This window comes from Tamandua tetradactyla, chromosome 8 (genome assembly GCF_023851605.1).
Source record: "Tamandua tetradactyla isolate mTamTet1 chromosome 8, mTamTet1.pri, whole genome shotgun sequence".
In the NCBI taxonomy this organism is placed as follows: Eukaryota; Metazoa; Chordata; class Mammalia; order Pilosa; family Myrmecophagidae; genus Tamandua; species Tamandua tetradactyla.
In genome coordinates, this window is record NC_135334.1 from 53,125,422 (window position 1) to 53,142,734 (window position 17,313).

The window sequence follows — 17,313 nt, forward strand, 5'->3', positions numbered from 1 at the left end:
CTTGATTTAAAGTATAATTAATATACATTTTTTAATATTGCCATCTTGAGACTTTTCCCCTAAATAATACCTTACTTCATTATGTGAAAGTGAACTATTATTTAAAGCAGGTGGATTTTCATCTCAGAGTTAGTTACAGAGCTCATTTTTTAAATGTTTAATCTGATTACTATAATGGCCATTTTATTTCTTGTCCTATTCCTAAGAACCTCTGAATTTGTTACCCAGGTTAATAACTAAATAATATTTGTCTTAGACTCGTACATAAAGGAACAAAATTATGGTTAGGTAGACTATGTTTTGCTCTATTAATTTTCCAAGGAAATTGATTTTAAAAATGCTTTTTTTAAACTTTGAGTTATTCCTCTAGAAATATACTGTCTTTCTAAGAATTTAAAGTAAATTACTGTAGCAAAACAGTCAAAGGTAGATTTAGTGTTTTGAAGACTCGTAAAAAAAAAATAGTTGAGTTCCTGTATATCCTTTTGTTAGATCTTACATAACCATAGAACATTCACAAAACTAATAAACTAATTTTTGTACAATACAATTAACTAAGACATTGTTTAATTTTGACTACCTATTTTTATTAAAGGATTTAATAAATAAATAGACTGAACCTAGCTTTTTTTGTTATAATTTAAGTCAGTAATTTATAAACAAGAAAAAAGCTGAAATCAGCTTACCATAAATTGTTTACAGGTAGATAATATAATTTTTGGCATAACCATATACTCGAAAAGGACTAATTTTTTTAATACATAATTTAGGTTTTATGTAAGATTTTAATTTCTTAAAATATAAATTGTTTTGTTTATTCTTTAAGAAACTCTTCAAGCACCATCTTAGGGTGAAGAGAACCTTAGTTTTTGCAAATATTTTAAGATGACTTTGGGTTGTTATTCCTCTGCCCCTGTTTTTTATTTAAATCAGTCATTCAGCAGTCTCAAAATGCATGCCATGCATTATATCTACTTTAAATAAAATTTTAAAAGCTTGTTTATAAGTTCTGGTCAGTTTTAGGATATCTGGGTATTTGTAGCCTTTCTGTTTTTTTTTAAAGAATCAGGTACTTATCACCTTAGAATATTAACAGGTTATTTTTTATTTTCATTGCAAACTGTTTTGAAGTGGCATTCATATGTAGTATTTACTTTGTATTCTTTTGGTTAGATCATAATTTTAACAACCTCAGTTCTGAAATGTAAGTTAAGTTCAGCTGCTAATTTTTTTGTTAAGGTTTTGTTTCATTTATTTTCATACTTTTTGTTTAGTTGGTGGGAGGTGGCTTTTCTATCTATTTACCTACTTCTCAGATATCTTACAACTTAAAACTCATCTAAAGTTGCATGGCTTGCCTTTTTTTAAAAGTTAATTGTAGATGCCTAGGACTTTATATGTATGTATTATCCCTAAAGTACTGGTCTTGCAAAGTTTTTCTTCTGCATAGAATTGTTTGGCTAAGATTTTATATAGTTTAGGATTGTGATGAATGTTCCTTCAAGAACAGTTTTGTAGGTAGTATGTTTTCACTATATATGTATTAATGACTTAGTTTTCCAATTTAGTAGGCCACCTTTAATGTCCATTAAAATGAATAAACTTCCAGCATTAAATGTTTTATGTTACTTAGTTCCAGATTGTGTGTCAACATAATTTATTTAATTTGCCACTCCTTTTTGACAAAACAGTATCCAAATGCTGGGATTGTTAAATTATCCTTTTTAAAACTGCTAGTTAAAGTACGATTAGTGATTAAGCCTGGAATAGGGTTAATAAGGAACCTTCTTAAACCTGTAGTACTTTCCTTTCCTCCCTCAAAAGAGATTAGATGGGTATATTAATGTAAAAAGTGTGACCCTTTCCTTCTATAGTGTTAATTTCAATTTGCAGTTCCATAGTCACTCAAATTTCTTTCTCTATTTGTGTGATTACTTTGTGAATGTCTGTATCCCTTTGTAGCTTGCAGAAAAGCTGGACTGCTATCTTTTGGCCAGCCCATTGCATCACTATTTTCAAGTATAGTACCTGCAAATATGCTGCCCCTATGAAGTAGGTTCTATTATTTTATTGAAGTTGAGGAAACTGATTCGTGGCACAGGAAGATTAGATAACTTTTGCCCAGAGTTGAATGTACTGAGCTGCAGAGTAAAATTGAAACTGAGGTACTCTAGCTTTGTGGTCTGTTACTCTTAACCACTATTCTATGCTGCTTGAATTAGCAGGTTTCATAAAACATTGGCATATACATGGAAAACTTCTAACAAGTGTGTTGATATTCAGGAACAAATTTTTATTTTGTTGTGTTTTGTTAGAAAATAAATTTGTAAAGGTGTAGCCCTTTAGTTTCAGTTATTTTGGTTATTATAACAATTAAAAACGTATCATTTGTGATTTGAAAATTCTTAGGACCTCTAGTTTTTCTAAATGGCCTCCAAAGCAATTTCAGAATCCTCTGTTAAAAAAATGTGCATTGCTGTTTTGGTAGTGATTTATATATCTACGTTTTAGAAAACATGTATACTAAAACAGATTCAAACTCTCCTTCCCCTCCCCCCTTTTTTTTCACTAAAAATATTAGACCTAGTTAAAGCAAGTCTTACCATTTATAGCATCTGGTACATAAGCTTCCTTCATAGGGAAGACGATAGCTAAGATTGTAAACAAAGGAGTCAGCAAAGAATCGCTTGAATTTTTGTTATCTCCTAGCCTAGGCAAGTGGTTATCAACTTAAAATTTCTGGACCAGCAGCAAGATCATTGGGAATTTATTAAAAATACAAATTCTTTGCTCCTAAACTAGACCTACTAAGTCAGAATCGGAGAGAATTTACAGCATAGCCTACAGGTTATTCTGATGTAAAGTTTGAAAACTACTATCAGAATAGTCTGATTGGGCTTGCATTCTTTTTCCTGTTATTTTTTTTTTTAAATAAACTAGTTTAAGGTTTATTGAGCACTTGTGAAGATAATACAGTAGGATCCCGTATACCTCCACTCTGTTTCTTCCATTAACATCTCAAGTATGATGTGTGTATGTGAAAAATTAATGGATCAATATTGATATGTTACTAAAGCCCGTACTTTATTCAGATTTCCTTAGTTTTTACCTAATGTCCTTTTTCTTTTTCAGATCCCATCTATGCGTACATTGCATTTAGTCCTCATGTCTCTCTTAGCTTCTTTTAGCTTCGACAAAGTTTCTCAGACTTTTGATAACTGAAAATTTTGAGTAGTAGTGTTCAGGTATTTTGTAGAACGTCTCTTTTGGGATTTTTCTAGTGTCTTTCTTATGATTAGACTTACGTATTTGCGGGATGAAAACTACAGCCTTAAAGTGCACTTCTTTCATGTCATATCAATGACACATACTTTAAGCATGACTTGTCACTGATGATTTTAACCTTAATAACTGTCTAAATTGGTCGGTGTAAAGTTATTTGTTTTCCCTCTTTCCGTATTGTACTCTTTGGAAGGAAGTAATTGTGTACAGCCCACACTTAAGTAGGGAGTTATTTTATGTGTCCTTAAGGGCAGAGTATCTACATAAGATGATTTAGGATTCTACATAGGAGGTGTGTCTCTCCTCCCCAACAACTGGAGTGCAATTCTTAGGTATAGTTTGTTTTCCCTTTTGTCTTACAGATGTGTTTCCAAATTTATTCAGGTTAGTTCCTCTTCAGTTATTTTTATTTGTCTTAATACAGTCATAATAAGGCTTGTATTTTTGAAAGATCAGTTTGATAAAAAAAGGAATTGGAGATGGTTTAAAAAGACATACCAGGTACGATTAGGGCATGGAATACAGCAGTGGTGGTAGGAATAAGGAAGAGTGGATAAATTAAAAGATTTAGGATCAGGAAATGGAGAAGATTCTAGAATAATTTGTAGGTTTGAGAACAGAGAGCCTAAACTAGATAGGAAATGTAGAAGATGGTTTTGAAGGAAGTGATTTTTGCAAGGGACCAATGAGTTAAAGGAATCTTTTCAACATCCAGGTGAAGAAAATACAGGTGACTCAGGTCTGAAGTTTTAAGGAAGGCTTTGTCTGGCTCTCAGGATTTGGAGTAGTAAATAAATATACTAACTATATTAACTAACTGTTGGTTTGGAGCTAAGTACCCCACCCAGATAAATATGTTCTTAAACTTAATCCACTCCTGGGGGTGCAAACCCATTGTAAATACGACATTTTGATAATGTTACTTTAGTCAAGTTGTAGCCCACCTTAATCAGTAGGGTCTTAATTTTATTACTGGAGTCCTTGATAAGCAGAATGAAACTCAAAACAGAGAAAGCTCAGAGGGAGTGGCCTGAAGCCGAAAGTTAATGAAACCCAGAAGAGAAGGTAGAGGCTTCCACATGCCTTGCCATGAGACACAGAAACCAAGGAACCCAGCACTTAGACCCCATAATGCCAGTCTATGGGAAGAGCACCACCTTGATGATGTCTTGATGTGGACTTCTGGCTTCAAAACTGTGAGCCAGTAAGTTGCCGTTATTTAAGCATTGGTATTTGCTATAGCAAGGAGGAGGTAGTTAGCATTCTGAGGTTTGAGAGCATCTTGCTTTACAAGGACAGTCCCTGCTGCTGCTAAGTTTGTAGTAGAAATAAACAGGCATGGAATTAAATCCAACAAAGGACTGCTCAGGCTTACATCTTGAATGTCCAGAGTGTGCCACCCACACCACCTCTGTTGGGTCCCCCATGTGAAGGAAAGATTATTTTATGAGAAAAATGAGGACGAAAGGCAGGAAGGACAAAAACAAATTCACCACAGTACATTGTGCCTGTATGAATGACAAACTAGAAAGGATGTATTCTTAAAGTGGAGGGAAATTTAGAGGTTATGGGTCAAAACTTAACAAGTTTTAAATATTTGTTACCTTAGGGTTGTTAAAATTAATGAGTTCATTATAATTCAGTTTTTCTATAAGATTTTTAAAGGCTCCCCACTAAAGAATGCTAGATTCTAATCATAGATTGATCTGAGACTGATTATTTCATATTAAGACCATTTTGAATTATTTTTGATGCCTTGAAGATACCTTCAAGTGTGTCTACCCCTTCCAAGAAAAAGGTAGTTTCAGAGGAGGGGATCAAATTTAAGGAAGCAGAAAGTCAATAATAGGATAATGAAAATCATGATTGAAAGATACTGATTAGATGAAATTTTAGTCTCACTTTTCAGGCAGATAATTAAAAACCTTTAGGAAAAGTAGATGTCCAATTACAGGATTAATTTACTTAGTTAGATTTAGGGTTAGGAGTTTAGGAAGTAGTAATTACACTTAATTCAAAGAAGCAGTAGACATAGTAACAGCCAATTTTTTCACAATTAGAATGTGCCAAACACTTTGCAGAGAACTCGATCATAGCTTTTCATTTTATCTTCAGAATACCCCTAGGAATATATTCTGTAACCCCTATTTGACAGATGGATAAAGACAGCAAGCTACATAACTTGCTTATGGTTCCATAGAAAGCAAATGGTGATAATAGCTTTTGAAATTATGTTGTTTTACTCCAAAGTCCTTAAACTTAGCCATAGCAGTAGACATCAAGGTCACCACGCACAACCCAGAATTGGAGCTACTGTTTATTGGTGTTCAGTTCTTCTTCATTAGTATCAAATGATGATTACCATTTTTTAAGAACGTGCTTTCAGTTTCAGTCGTCTGAACCATTGAATTTCTTGGTAAGGTCCTCTGAGTGGCTTATGGGGGCACCAGTTGTGAATTAGGATAGAGTCCAGCTATGTGACCAAAAGTAAAAGGCCCATAGTAATGAATTTGTCCTATGCAGGAGCTTGTTCTAAAGATATGTGCATATAAATAAATTGGGCTTATCTCTGGACTCCCAACAACAACAACAGTAGCAACAAAAATGAAGAGTTCTAGAACCTTTTTCTACATCTCTGCATTTATAGATGTGGATGATTGGAAGACTATGTTTTATGTAAGTCACTTGTAATGGGATGAAAGAAGCAGTGTGTCAAAATTAAATAGTAGTGCATTAGACAAGCAAATAAACTCTTTCAAATTTAAAACTAGCTAGATTCTTATTTGTGGGAGGTTAGGAAGATGCCCCATTAAATTACAGGGGAATGACAAAAAGTTCCTGAACTAAAGTGTTTTAATGAATTAACACCCGTATGTACAATTAGGATGTTATAAATTATAGGATCCCTTTTCCAAAGAGAATCCTTGTGTATGCATGGGTGATTCCAGATCACATTATCAGAAAACCTTGAAGTTTCATGCTTTTCCTGCCAAAATAATTGTCTCTGAGTAGATAGTTATCAATTTTACATATTTTATTAATGTTTTAATGACTTTTAAAAGTTTGTAAACATCTTTAACATTGTAGCCATCCGTTTGCTTATTATTTTCATTTCATTCAGGAAATATATTTTGGCCATTTCCTATGTGATGGTGATAACTGATCAAAACAGCATCTAATGTTCTAGCAAGGAAAACAAAAGTTCTTAAAAACTATGCTAAAATAAGACTAAAGAAGGCTGAAGGGAGCACATTTGGTAGATTTTCTGGATGGAAAGACATCAGAATCCTGAAAAAATATGTACAATTTAGCCAGACAAATAGGAGAGAGGGACAGGCTTCTATAGAGGAAGAATGGCCTGGACTTGAATTGAGAGAGAATCAGTCCTCCAAGCTTTCCAACCTGCCGTAGTTCTAAGCAAATATCTCATGGGGAAAAAGCAAACAGCCTTGGGCTTTGGTGTGCCTCTAGATTCCAGCACATTATGGTAGTCCACGTAGCCATTAAAACTCGAATTTCTCTTATCGCCCAGTAAACTCCTATAACCATACCAAGTCTGATTTTTAGTCCATGCCAAGGAAGGAAAGAGTTGACATTCTCTGCTACCTCCATTAACTCTGTTTTAGCATATTTAGTTCTCAATGCTTCTGCAGCTCTTATATCGATAAAATTTTTTTGCATTTGATCCACTGTTTTTCCTACTTGTTGCAACTGGAGTTGTTAGTACCTTTGAGTAGAAGGAAGGTCCCTACTGAGGGGTTTTATAATAGGGTGTGGGGTGATCACATCGAGGAAGATCATTCCTGTTGAAGTTAGTAAAATGAAGTTATAAAGGGGGGCAGGAAGTGGGGTGGTACGAAAGGAAATTTTCTGCGAAGTCTTACTGAAATATACTGGCCTGAATATAGAATAATCACAGGAAAGAAAAGGAAAACTAATGGCTCAAGGTTAAAAAGGAATGACAAGATCAAGGCCAATATCTATTATAGCACTGTAATTTCCGAGGTTCCCATTTTACTCCAAACTGTAGAGTTGGAAGGCAATTTATTATTTTCTTGTATCATGTCCATATATAAACTTGAAAGTTTGAATGTTACTTCATTGGTATTTTTGAAATTCTGATCTAAATATGAAAAATATTAAATGGCCAATATATGTCTGTAAATGAGTATTGTGCAGGTCTCCAAAATAGAAAAATCAGTCAAGTTACAAAGGTAGCAAAAAGAAAATTTATGAACTTTATTATATCCCAGAATTTTGTATAATTTTTTCTGTTCAAAATGAAAGTATTATTCAAAAAAGGAATATATGTTCATAAAAAACCTGAAGCAATATAGAAAAAGAGTAAAAGTCATCTAAATTCTACCACCCCAAATAAGCACTATATTTAGTTTAATATCTGAACATTTGGTTTGGGTTTTTTGTTTTTGTTTTTTTTTTGGGGGGGGGTACATTGAGTTCTCTCACTTTTTAAATTTAGCAACATCATGGCAAACTTCACATGGAGATGAAAAAAATATGTACCATCTAATTCTGGTTCCTTATTTTAACTGCACTGTTATACTGTAAATCAGTTTGTTATTGATAAATAATTTCTAATTTTCAGTATGAAAAAATACTAAACACCCTTGTGTCACATGTATTGACAGTCTATCCAATTTCCTCTCTAGAATATATTCTTAGTATAATTGCTCTGTTAATATAGACACATGACATTTCATATGCTTTGCTTTCTTACAGACTTCTTTTTATAATAAGCAAGTTGGAAGTCTAAAATCAAAACATAAAATGACAAGCACATCTTTTAAAGAATATTTTGAGTTCATGAGTATCAAAAAAAAAGATGAATTTATTCTCACACTTTCAACAACACTTTTATTTGGTAGCCACTGGCTGACACCTTCCTATACTTTCAGAGTCCCTGCTGCTGCTTGAATTGTAAAGGCTGCAATAGAAATGTGTTTCTTTACTTCTGCCCAGGCTGAATGAGGGTCTGGATTATTTTCAATATCAAACATAGCATCATAGATACCAGGAAATGATTCTCCAGCATACTTGTTGTGGCTACTTGGAGCAAAGATGATATGCCTAATTGAAAAAAAAAAAAAAGCACATTGAGCTACAGGAGCTATATATATATATATATATATATATATATATATATATATACACTTATATAGGAGAAACAGGTTTACAAAAAATCACGCAGAAGGTACAGAGTTCCCAAATCTCCCACCAGTCACCCTCACAAAATGTTTTCTCTGTTAACACTTTGCATTAGTGACCTTTGACACAGTTGGTGAAACACACTACTGAGTCCACAGTTTATACTCGAGTTCACTGTTTTGTACAGTTCTATGGATTTTTAAAATGTTATTCAAGAAATATATATGTCAAAAACCTAAGTATATGAGCCAGAACTGTCAAGCTCCTGGAAGAAAACATACGGACACAGTTTTTGGAACCTTGTGTTTGGAAATGTTGTTTTAGACTCTACACTCTAAACACAAGCAACAAAAGAAAAAAGGGAAAAATGTGATTTCATGAAAATTGAAAATGTTGAAAAATTTGAGGAAAATTGAAAAATTTCCTCAAAAGACTTTATCATTAAAGTAAAACAACAACCTATACAATGGGAGAAAATATTTGTAAACTACATATCTGATAAAGGTTTAACATACAAAATATATAAAGAAATCCTTCAACCGAAAAACAGACAACTATTATAAAATAGGAAAAAGACTTCAACAGTAATCTCTGCAAAGAAAATACACAAATGGCCAGAAAGCACACAAAAAGATGCTCAACACCACTAGCCATTAGAGAAATGAAAATCAAAAAAACATGAGATACCGTTTGCCACCCTTGAGAGCGACTACTATTAAAAAATGGAAAATAAGTGATGAGGAGGATGCAGAGAAATGGGAACAGTCATCCATTCCTGGTGGCAATGTAAATGGTACTGTGAAAAACAGTTTGGCAGTGCCTTAAAAAGCTAGCTATAGAGTGATCAAAGGACCTGGAAATCCCTCTACTAAGAATATACCCAAAGTAATTAAAAGAAGGAATCCAAACAGATGTTTGCACACCGATGTTCATAGTGGTATTATTTACAATTGTCAAAAATGGAAGCAACCCAAATGTCCATCAACCAATATTCAGCAGTAAAAAGGAATGAAATGCTGATACATGCAACAACATGGTTGAACCTTGAAGAAATATTGAGTGAAATAAGCCAGGCACAAAAGGGCAAATGTTGTATGACCTTATGACTTGAAATTAGAGTAAATAAGCAACTTGGTAATGAATGGTAGTGATGGTAGCCAACATTGTGGCTGTAATTAACAGCATTGAAATATATATCTGAATGTGATAAGGGGAAACATTTGATTGTATATATGGTAACACACATTTTTTTTTAATTCCATGAATTGACTACAGTGAACCCTAGATTAAATTACGTACTATAGTTAATAGCACAGTTATAAAAATATGCTATCATCAATTTAACAAATATACCCCAAAGCAAGATTTAATAATAGGATGGTATGAGACTCCTGTAATTTATGCATGATCTGTAAACCTACAACTTCTCTAATAAGGAAAAAATAGTATTAGAAAAAAATGTATTTACCTTTTGACACTAATCCCAGATAAAATTTTCAAGTGGAAGTGCATACAAGGACATTGTATGGCAGTATTTTTCATAATAATAAATAACTTGACAAATCTACTTCCAATACTCAATAAGGAATATTTTTAAATGTTCTTAACCTATGCCATATGTTAGAATATTATGCAGCAGGTGAGAAAGAAAAGGTAAAACTATATATACTGACATTAAAAAAAAAACAAGTTGCAAACCATTGTTTATTTCCATTTACCTGAATATACATATATGCATATATTTATTTTGTACACGTGTACAGTAATGCATTGAACAAGTATCAAAAGTTCACATGCAAAAACATTTGCACACATCACAGTATCTCTCAGAGTTGGGCTCTAAAAAGCCAGTGCTTATAATTATTTAAATGTTAACACCAATTACTAATATTTATAAGAAAGGTCATATATCAGAACTTTCACATTATACTGATAATAAAAAGTCTTGTAAAGTAGCAAGTATTATCTCTATTCAGATGTGAAAACCCTAAAGATAATGTGCTCTAACATATTTGTAAGTGATTTTTAGAGCATACATTTTCTGACTCAGAATGCTATGACCTTTCTAATGTCCATTGTGGAACCACAGGTTAGGGACTTAGCAATTATAGAGGCATGTAGCCCAAGATATTAAAGGTAACCATAGGAAGCTAGGAAGACAGGTTATTTCTTTAGAGGAAACAAGACATATCTTCAAAAACCTAAAATGTTATGTGGAAATAAATCTAGTTTCATTCTGTTTGATTTGGAGAGCAGAAAGGTGTAAGGAGAAAATTATAAGAAGATAAAATTTCAAATCTTTTTATAAAGAGAACTTTTAAATAATTAAGACATTCCCTAAAATGGAATGGCAGTAAGCGTCCCATCGTTTAAAACTAACTTATGTAAGATCCTACAGAAAGGATTTATGTTGAAGTAGATGCACTGCAAGATTCCCGTTGAGACTCCATAGTTTTATTACTTTGTTAGAGTACTTTTTAAACTGACATTTACCATTCCTTCCACAGCAAAGCAACAATGTGAAATTAATTTTTCTGATATTGCAAATTATACTGTTATTAGATCCATATCCATGTTTCTCTCAGTGTGTATCTCTATATATATATATATATATATATATATATTTATTTTTCACCTTCCACTCATCTGATGACATTAATTTAAAGTGGACCTCAGGTATGCTTGTAGGTACCCTCTTCTGATCACCTGTTGTTTCCTTACCTATAGAATGGCCTCCCTGGCAAACCAAGGGGATCAATGAATGCTCTTTCCAGAAGCATCAGTTGGTCATTCATGATTCTTACTGAAATGGGACTTTGAGAAGAAGAAATACATAATTATAATCCTTACCATCCAACTATGTTTTAAATAATATTAAATAAGCATAAAGCATAGAACAACAACCTTGTAAAATAATTTTTTTAAGAAAATATGTATTAACACAGTAATGCTTTACAGGGCAAGTGACATGTAATACCAGGGATAATCTTCTGATATTTATAATAGAGAGAACTTCTGGGAAACTACTTTGCTTTTTAAGAACACATGATCAAAAAGAACTAACAAGCATTTTTTTTTCACTCATTCTAGGATAGCAGAGTCTCCCTGAAAAGTAGACAGGGTGAGCTGTTGAGGTCCTGGTGAGCCAACCAGTTCTGTTGTGTAAGAAAGGCGCAAAATAAAGGATGAACAACTAAGAACAAATGAAGGTTTCCAGCATCTTTAAGAAGGACTGGTATGATAGCTGTACCCAGTGGGAGGGAAAAAATCCCCTTTTCCACTCGGAATTGACAGATTCTCTTGTGGGGACATTCCTACAAAATGAATAATATTTCTGTCAAATGGGGGGTGAGAGCCCTATTCTGATAAAATATGAAGAATTAAGGAAATGTGACACTGTATACTTCGGAAGCCTGCTACATAATGTTCTGACTTTATATCTAACTTTTTAATTATTTCTCAACTTAAAAGCAAATTAAATGATATTCAAAAATTTACATCACTTTCTAAACTGATTTCTAAATTGTTACATAGGAGTACTGGTCAAATAACTAGTGAAATATAAAACAAATGCACTTAAACACATTTTAAATTACCAGCTATAACCAGAATTCTTTTGTAATCTCCTAAAGACATATTTTTTAGTAGCCCTTATTTAGAAATGAGTTCAGGGGGTTCTTGTTAAAATGCAGGATTCTAACTCAATAAGTCTTGGGTAGGGTCTGATATTGTGACTTTCTAATAAACTCCCAGGTGGTGTTACTGCTGCTGGTTTGCAGATCATAATTTGAGTGGCAGTGATTTAGAAGAGAATATTTATATAAATGAAAACAGTTCTAATAATCAAGGTTTTTTCAAAACAGTAAGGAGCTTGATATCTGAAACTTACTTATTAAGATCAACTTGTGTAAGTCTTTTATGAAAATCTGAAGCAGCCTCTGAGAAGTTTTTCACAGCAGAAAATAAGGACTCTTATTAAAAATAGAAAAATAGAAATGAAATTAGTAAGCACAAGTGCTTCATATTTTATACATTCACTTTCCTGCTCTCCCCATTCAAGGCTGTTATGACTGATAGATGTTGAATCATTTTTTTAATTAGCCTTCTTGCATATCTATTATGGATTAGAAATATCATAACAAAGAAAATATTGAATGAAAAGAAGAAATACTGCTAAATTGGTTTTCAGGGAAATAACATTCAGAAGTCTAGGAAATAATTCTTCAAACCAACAACTGAAACCCAGCTTTCAATTATTCATTCATTCATTCAATGCATATTGGGACAAGCACTATATGCTGGGCTGGATATAGTTACAAATGAGCTATGATTCCTGTTTCTATTACAGGATAGAGCAGTGTCAATCCTTGTTTTCAAATAGTGCATTTAAGATCTCAGAACGCAACTTGTGACAAACTGATTTATCCAGTCTCTGAGATAAAATAACAGCTTTGGTCTGGGCAAAGTTTTCCTTAGTTGACTAAGTTTCTAAGAATGATTTAGGTTCTCAGTATATATTGTGTTTTTCATTACTACAGCTTATTTATCATTTTCCATATTTTTTAAACGACCTCAACAAACATTATTAATTTGTTTCTTGCATCAGTCCTGTGATGCACGTGAAGCAGACCACACAATATTCATTTCACAGGTAAAGCACTTACAGCTCAGGACATGATTTCGATTAGGTCACACCATCAGTAAGTGGTACGTCCAGAATAAGTAATAAAGTCTTTTAAGTCCTACGTAATTTCGGTTTTAATTTTTTTAAAACCCTATGCAAACCAAACAACCTAATATTAGATATCATGGACACCAAGGGAAGAGAGTGTTGTATAAGAAGTTTTAAATTTCAAGTGCAACACAGAAGAAAGATCACTGATTTAATGACACAGATCAATGAAAAAAAACTTTGGCAAGGGAGTTTTAGTAGAGTGGTAGGGACATAACACATGAACTAAAGTAGTTAGTAGGACCAACTGGAGACAGTGTATATATTATGTATTCATACATTCATTCCTTCATTAAAATATTTTTTGAGAGATAGGGTGGAGACTAGTGAAACATCTCTGGTAGAAAGAATGGCATGGTTCTTAAGAAAGAAGCTGTGAGCTTGGTTAATGCTGATGGGTAGTCACTAACAGAAATGGAGAACTTGAAGATACAGAAATTAATTATTACCAGATCAGATAAAATTCCTAAGAAGAAAAGTAGGAAGAATAAGCTTTGTATGGAAAGAGCCCTCCTACTGTAATTGTGTGGTTTCTATCTCCTGATTGGACTGTGACTTAGAAAAATTTCTAAGAGGTAATTTACCAAATGGAAATCAGGTTATTTAAGAAGGCACCTTGATGCTGTATAGCCACAGAACTATAAATATCCATCATGATGTAGGCTGTGCTTGCTTTTCTTCAGTTTCATCTCTGCATTTCCTCCATCAATGCAGAGATTCTCCAATTATACTGATGTAAACACAATTTCCTAAATGTTCTTACTCCATTTACATCTAGATTTTGATACCAGCTGTTCTTTATAAATTCCTAGAAGTTATTAATCTTCCTCTAATATTCAGAAAGTCACTACTGACTATCCTTTACCCATTTTGTCTGTATATCTGATAACAACAACTTGTCCTTTGTATTTTCTATTTTATTTCCCCACATAAGATTTTAAGCTCTTTGAGGGTAACAACTGTGTCTTGCACATCCTTGTATCTCCCAGAAAATAGCAAAATTTACCTGGTTCACGTGGAAACTTAGTACACATTTGACAAATTTTGGCAAATACTAAAAATAGGATTACAATAAAAACGGTAGCAATAAAGTAAGATTTATTGAATAGTAAGTGCCCATCGCTATTGCTTTGCTTCTTTATAATAACTAATTGAATCTCCCCAACAATTTTTGAAGTATGTTATACTCTTTATACCATTGCACTCATAACTGACAAGAGAGGTAAAGCAACTTCCCCAAGGTCACATAGTGACTAAATGGTAGAGCCAGGATTTGAACAAGACAAAATGCTTCCAGAATCAGTGCCCAAAGCTACTATACTATACTGTATTTCATCCCTGTTTTATAGGAAATAACCTGGCATGGAACATCAATTACTATGTAAAAAAAAAAAAAATCTTCCACCCAGACAAACTACATGCAATAATAGTAATACATATTTAGTGGAATTTGTGGTTTTCTGTACTTTCTGGTATTTTCATAATGTATTTTATAGTACTATTAGTGTAACAGTAAAAATATTCTTAAAGGCAGTGATATCGGAAAACTATTAAACCAATATTTCTAGTACTAATGTAGCAAAAATGTATTCATCCTTTACATGTCGGATCAAAATAGATTCAATAGGCATTTGTTAAAAATTTTTGTCTAGAAATGAGAATAAGTGAGGCAGGGATAAATTCTACAATAAAACAGTATGCACTGATCATGATAGGAGATATAATTTTAAGCTCTCACTTCCATTAACAATTATAAAATATCTACCCAACTACTCCTTACCAAATGATACTCCTTGATCTCTCAGTTGTCTATCATGTTTCTTGGATAAATTGTAGATACTTGTTGCATAATTTTTCAAAGCATTTGCGTAGTCTTGAATATTGAAGGGAATGATTTTTGAGTCTGCAAGCTCATATACTAATGCCCCCCGTAACTGGGCAACAGAAAGCTGTTTTTTAAATGTGGGGTCATAAAATTTTTCTACCAGTTCAAACGTCTCATAGATTGTGTGATATACTGGGTAGCTACTGTACTTATCTGTTTTCTGAAAAAGAAAAAAAAAAAAAAGGAAACACTATACATGTTAAATATTGAAGTTACAATATTTAGCTCAATAAAAATGACTACAGAAAAAATACAACCATTTAATAGCACCCTGAGTTTTACCACAACAAAGCAATTACAACCAAATATTCACTAATTTGAAATATTCTCATTTTATAATTCATATAGCCTTCATTCAAACTGCTGCATTTTGGGCAGGCAATGGTGACTCAGTGGCAGAGTTCTTGCCTGCCATGCGGTAGATCCGGGTTCATTTCCCAGTGTCTGCCCATGTAAAAAAAAAATGCTGTATCTTGAAAATAAGTCTCCCTTATTGTATTTCTGATAACTAGGATTAAAGAATACATAATCAAATTGTATAACAGCAGAATATAAAATTATGACTCAACTGATAGGCAACGGAAGGTTCTGGAGAGTTAAATATATTATTGCAGGATTATGCCTTTAAACATCATTAAAAAATTAAAATAATTTTCATTTTAAGTTTTAAAATGTACTAAACCCTTCCCTGCCTTCCCAAACAGTGTATATACAGGCACATAAAGGGTAAATGCCGTTTCACAATTAAGGCCTACCATTTTGAATACAAAATTATTACATGGTTGTGTCATATATAAATATTTTTGAGTTAAATCTGTCTTTCCTTACTTTAATTTTTACCTGTCTGCTACCTGCTAAAAGGCTATCACTCTTACTATTACTAAAAAGCAGACTCTGTTTGTCTCTTCTAATTTTCTCCTTCATATATGGTAGTCTTAGTAAGATAGCTTTGTTCAAATAACAAAGATAACTTTGTTCAGATTGATAATTTAAAAGTGAAGAGGCCTTGAAAACAAAGTACATTTTTAGTGTTTAGACTTCCTGCAATCATTTTTTATTAATTTGGAGCTATCTTTAATTCTTTGTTTTTTAGTTATATTCTGAATAGCTAAATTTGGAAATGATATATATTCTGAATAAGAAAGATATTAGTGTATTACAATTATAAGTTGAAAATTACAACTTGTGACAAATCTGTAAGTCTGCTAATGAATTCTTCAGTTTATGACACAATTTATAGGCAAAACATATATATGTTAGCTGATATCCAAGTACTTGCATATTATCAAAATATTTGAGTACAATAATGTAAACCTGTCAGCACAGAACAGGGGTCCAAGTTAAAGAAAAACATTCCCTACCACAGCCCTCGATTCAGATGACAGGAATGGAAATAGGAAGAAGGATCTGACAATAAAAAAAAAAAAACAGTCCAGTGTTTCCCTTAATTCAAATATGATCTCCAACTATATATTTTCCTCAGGAAATATACATCAGGGCCTACAAGACTAGAGAATGATTTTTCTCAACAAAACCTGCTTCAGGAAAAGCATATAAACTGCTAGGTATTGATAACCAGCTAAGTACCTCGTAATACGCCACAAACTGTCACATCATTAAATAACCCTAGTAGTGAAAAATTTGCAAAGTAACCCAGAGTACTTGCTAGTCCATCTACAAAGGGACTTGCAGTCCGTTTCTATCGTTGAAACTCTTCCCAGCTCTGGTACCACTCAATGAAATTTACTCACCAAAGTTGTGGATGAAATGCTACACATTCAAAATAATAAAACAGCTTACCCTATTCTTAGTGTAACGGGCTCTGCCTGAAGCAATTCCAAGTCTCTGAAAATAGGCTTCAAAATCACTTCCAGATCCCAGTTTGTTGATTCTAGGTGTAGAATATAATAAATACAAACACTCATAATACATATATACATAGAGGCTAAATGGATGGGACAGTGAAGCCTGTACAAAGAACAGCGAGGAATTTCGTGGCAAATTTGTATGTATTAGAAAAAGGTATACTGCCCTCAAGACACTTCCTATTATCTGCTGGAAAACAGCTATGATAAAGATATATGTCTGCATCGACTATAACCAGAGTTCAGCAGCACCACCAAAGGTGGCAGTCTACTTAGAATGCACTCTTGCTTTTTTTCAGCATATATGGTATTTTTTTAGAGGGAAAAATGAAAAATAAGTCATGGTTCTAACCCTCAGAGAATTCACAGTCTAGTGAAAACTA

At 33.0% G+C, this 17,313-nt stretch overlaps 1 protein-coding gene across 7 annotated transcripts in view; it reads right to left on the reverse strand.

Annotated features, from left to right (window-relative positions):
* Nucleotides 1–8,111: 8,111 nt before the first annotated feature.
* Nucleotides 8,112–17,313, reverse strand: part of NAALAD2 (N-acetylated alpha-linked acidic dipeptidase 2) — a 63,005-nt gene continuing 53,803 nt past the window's right edge. For 6 of the 7 annotated variants that reach the window (XM_077113304.1, XM_077113303.1, XM_077113305.1 and 3 more), the window contains 5 exons: nucleotides 16,866–16,956; nucleotides 14,961–15,225; nucleotides 12,338–12,419; nucleotides 11,170–11,262; nucleotides 8,112–8,370 (listed from right to left, as the gene is read on the reverse strand). In XM_077113304.1, coding sequence (XP_076969419.1) covers nucleotides 8,187–8,370; nucleotides 11,170–11,262; nucleotides 12,338–12,419; nucleotides 14,961–15,225; nucleotides 16,866–16,956 — 715 coding nt within the window. In that variant the 3' untranslated portion in view covers nucleotides 8,112–8,186. Of the gene's footprint in view, nucleotides 8,371–11,169; nucleotides 11,263–12,337; nucleotides 12,420–14,960; nucleotides 15,226–16,426; nucleotides 16,473–16,865; nucleotides 16,957–17,313 lie in introns of all 7 variants that reach the window. The other variant, XM_077113306.1, reaches the window with a different exon arrangement.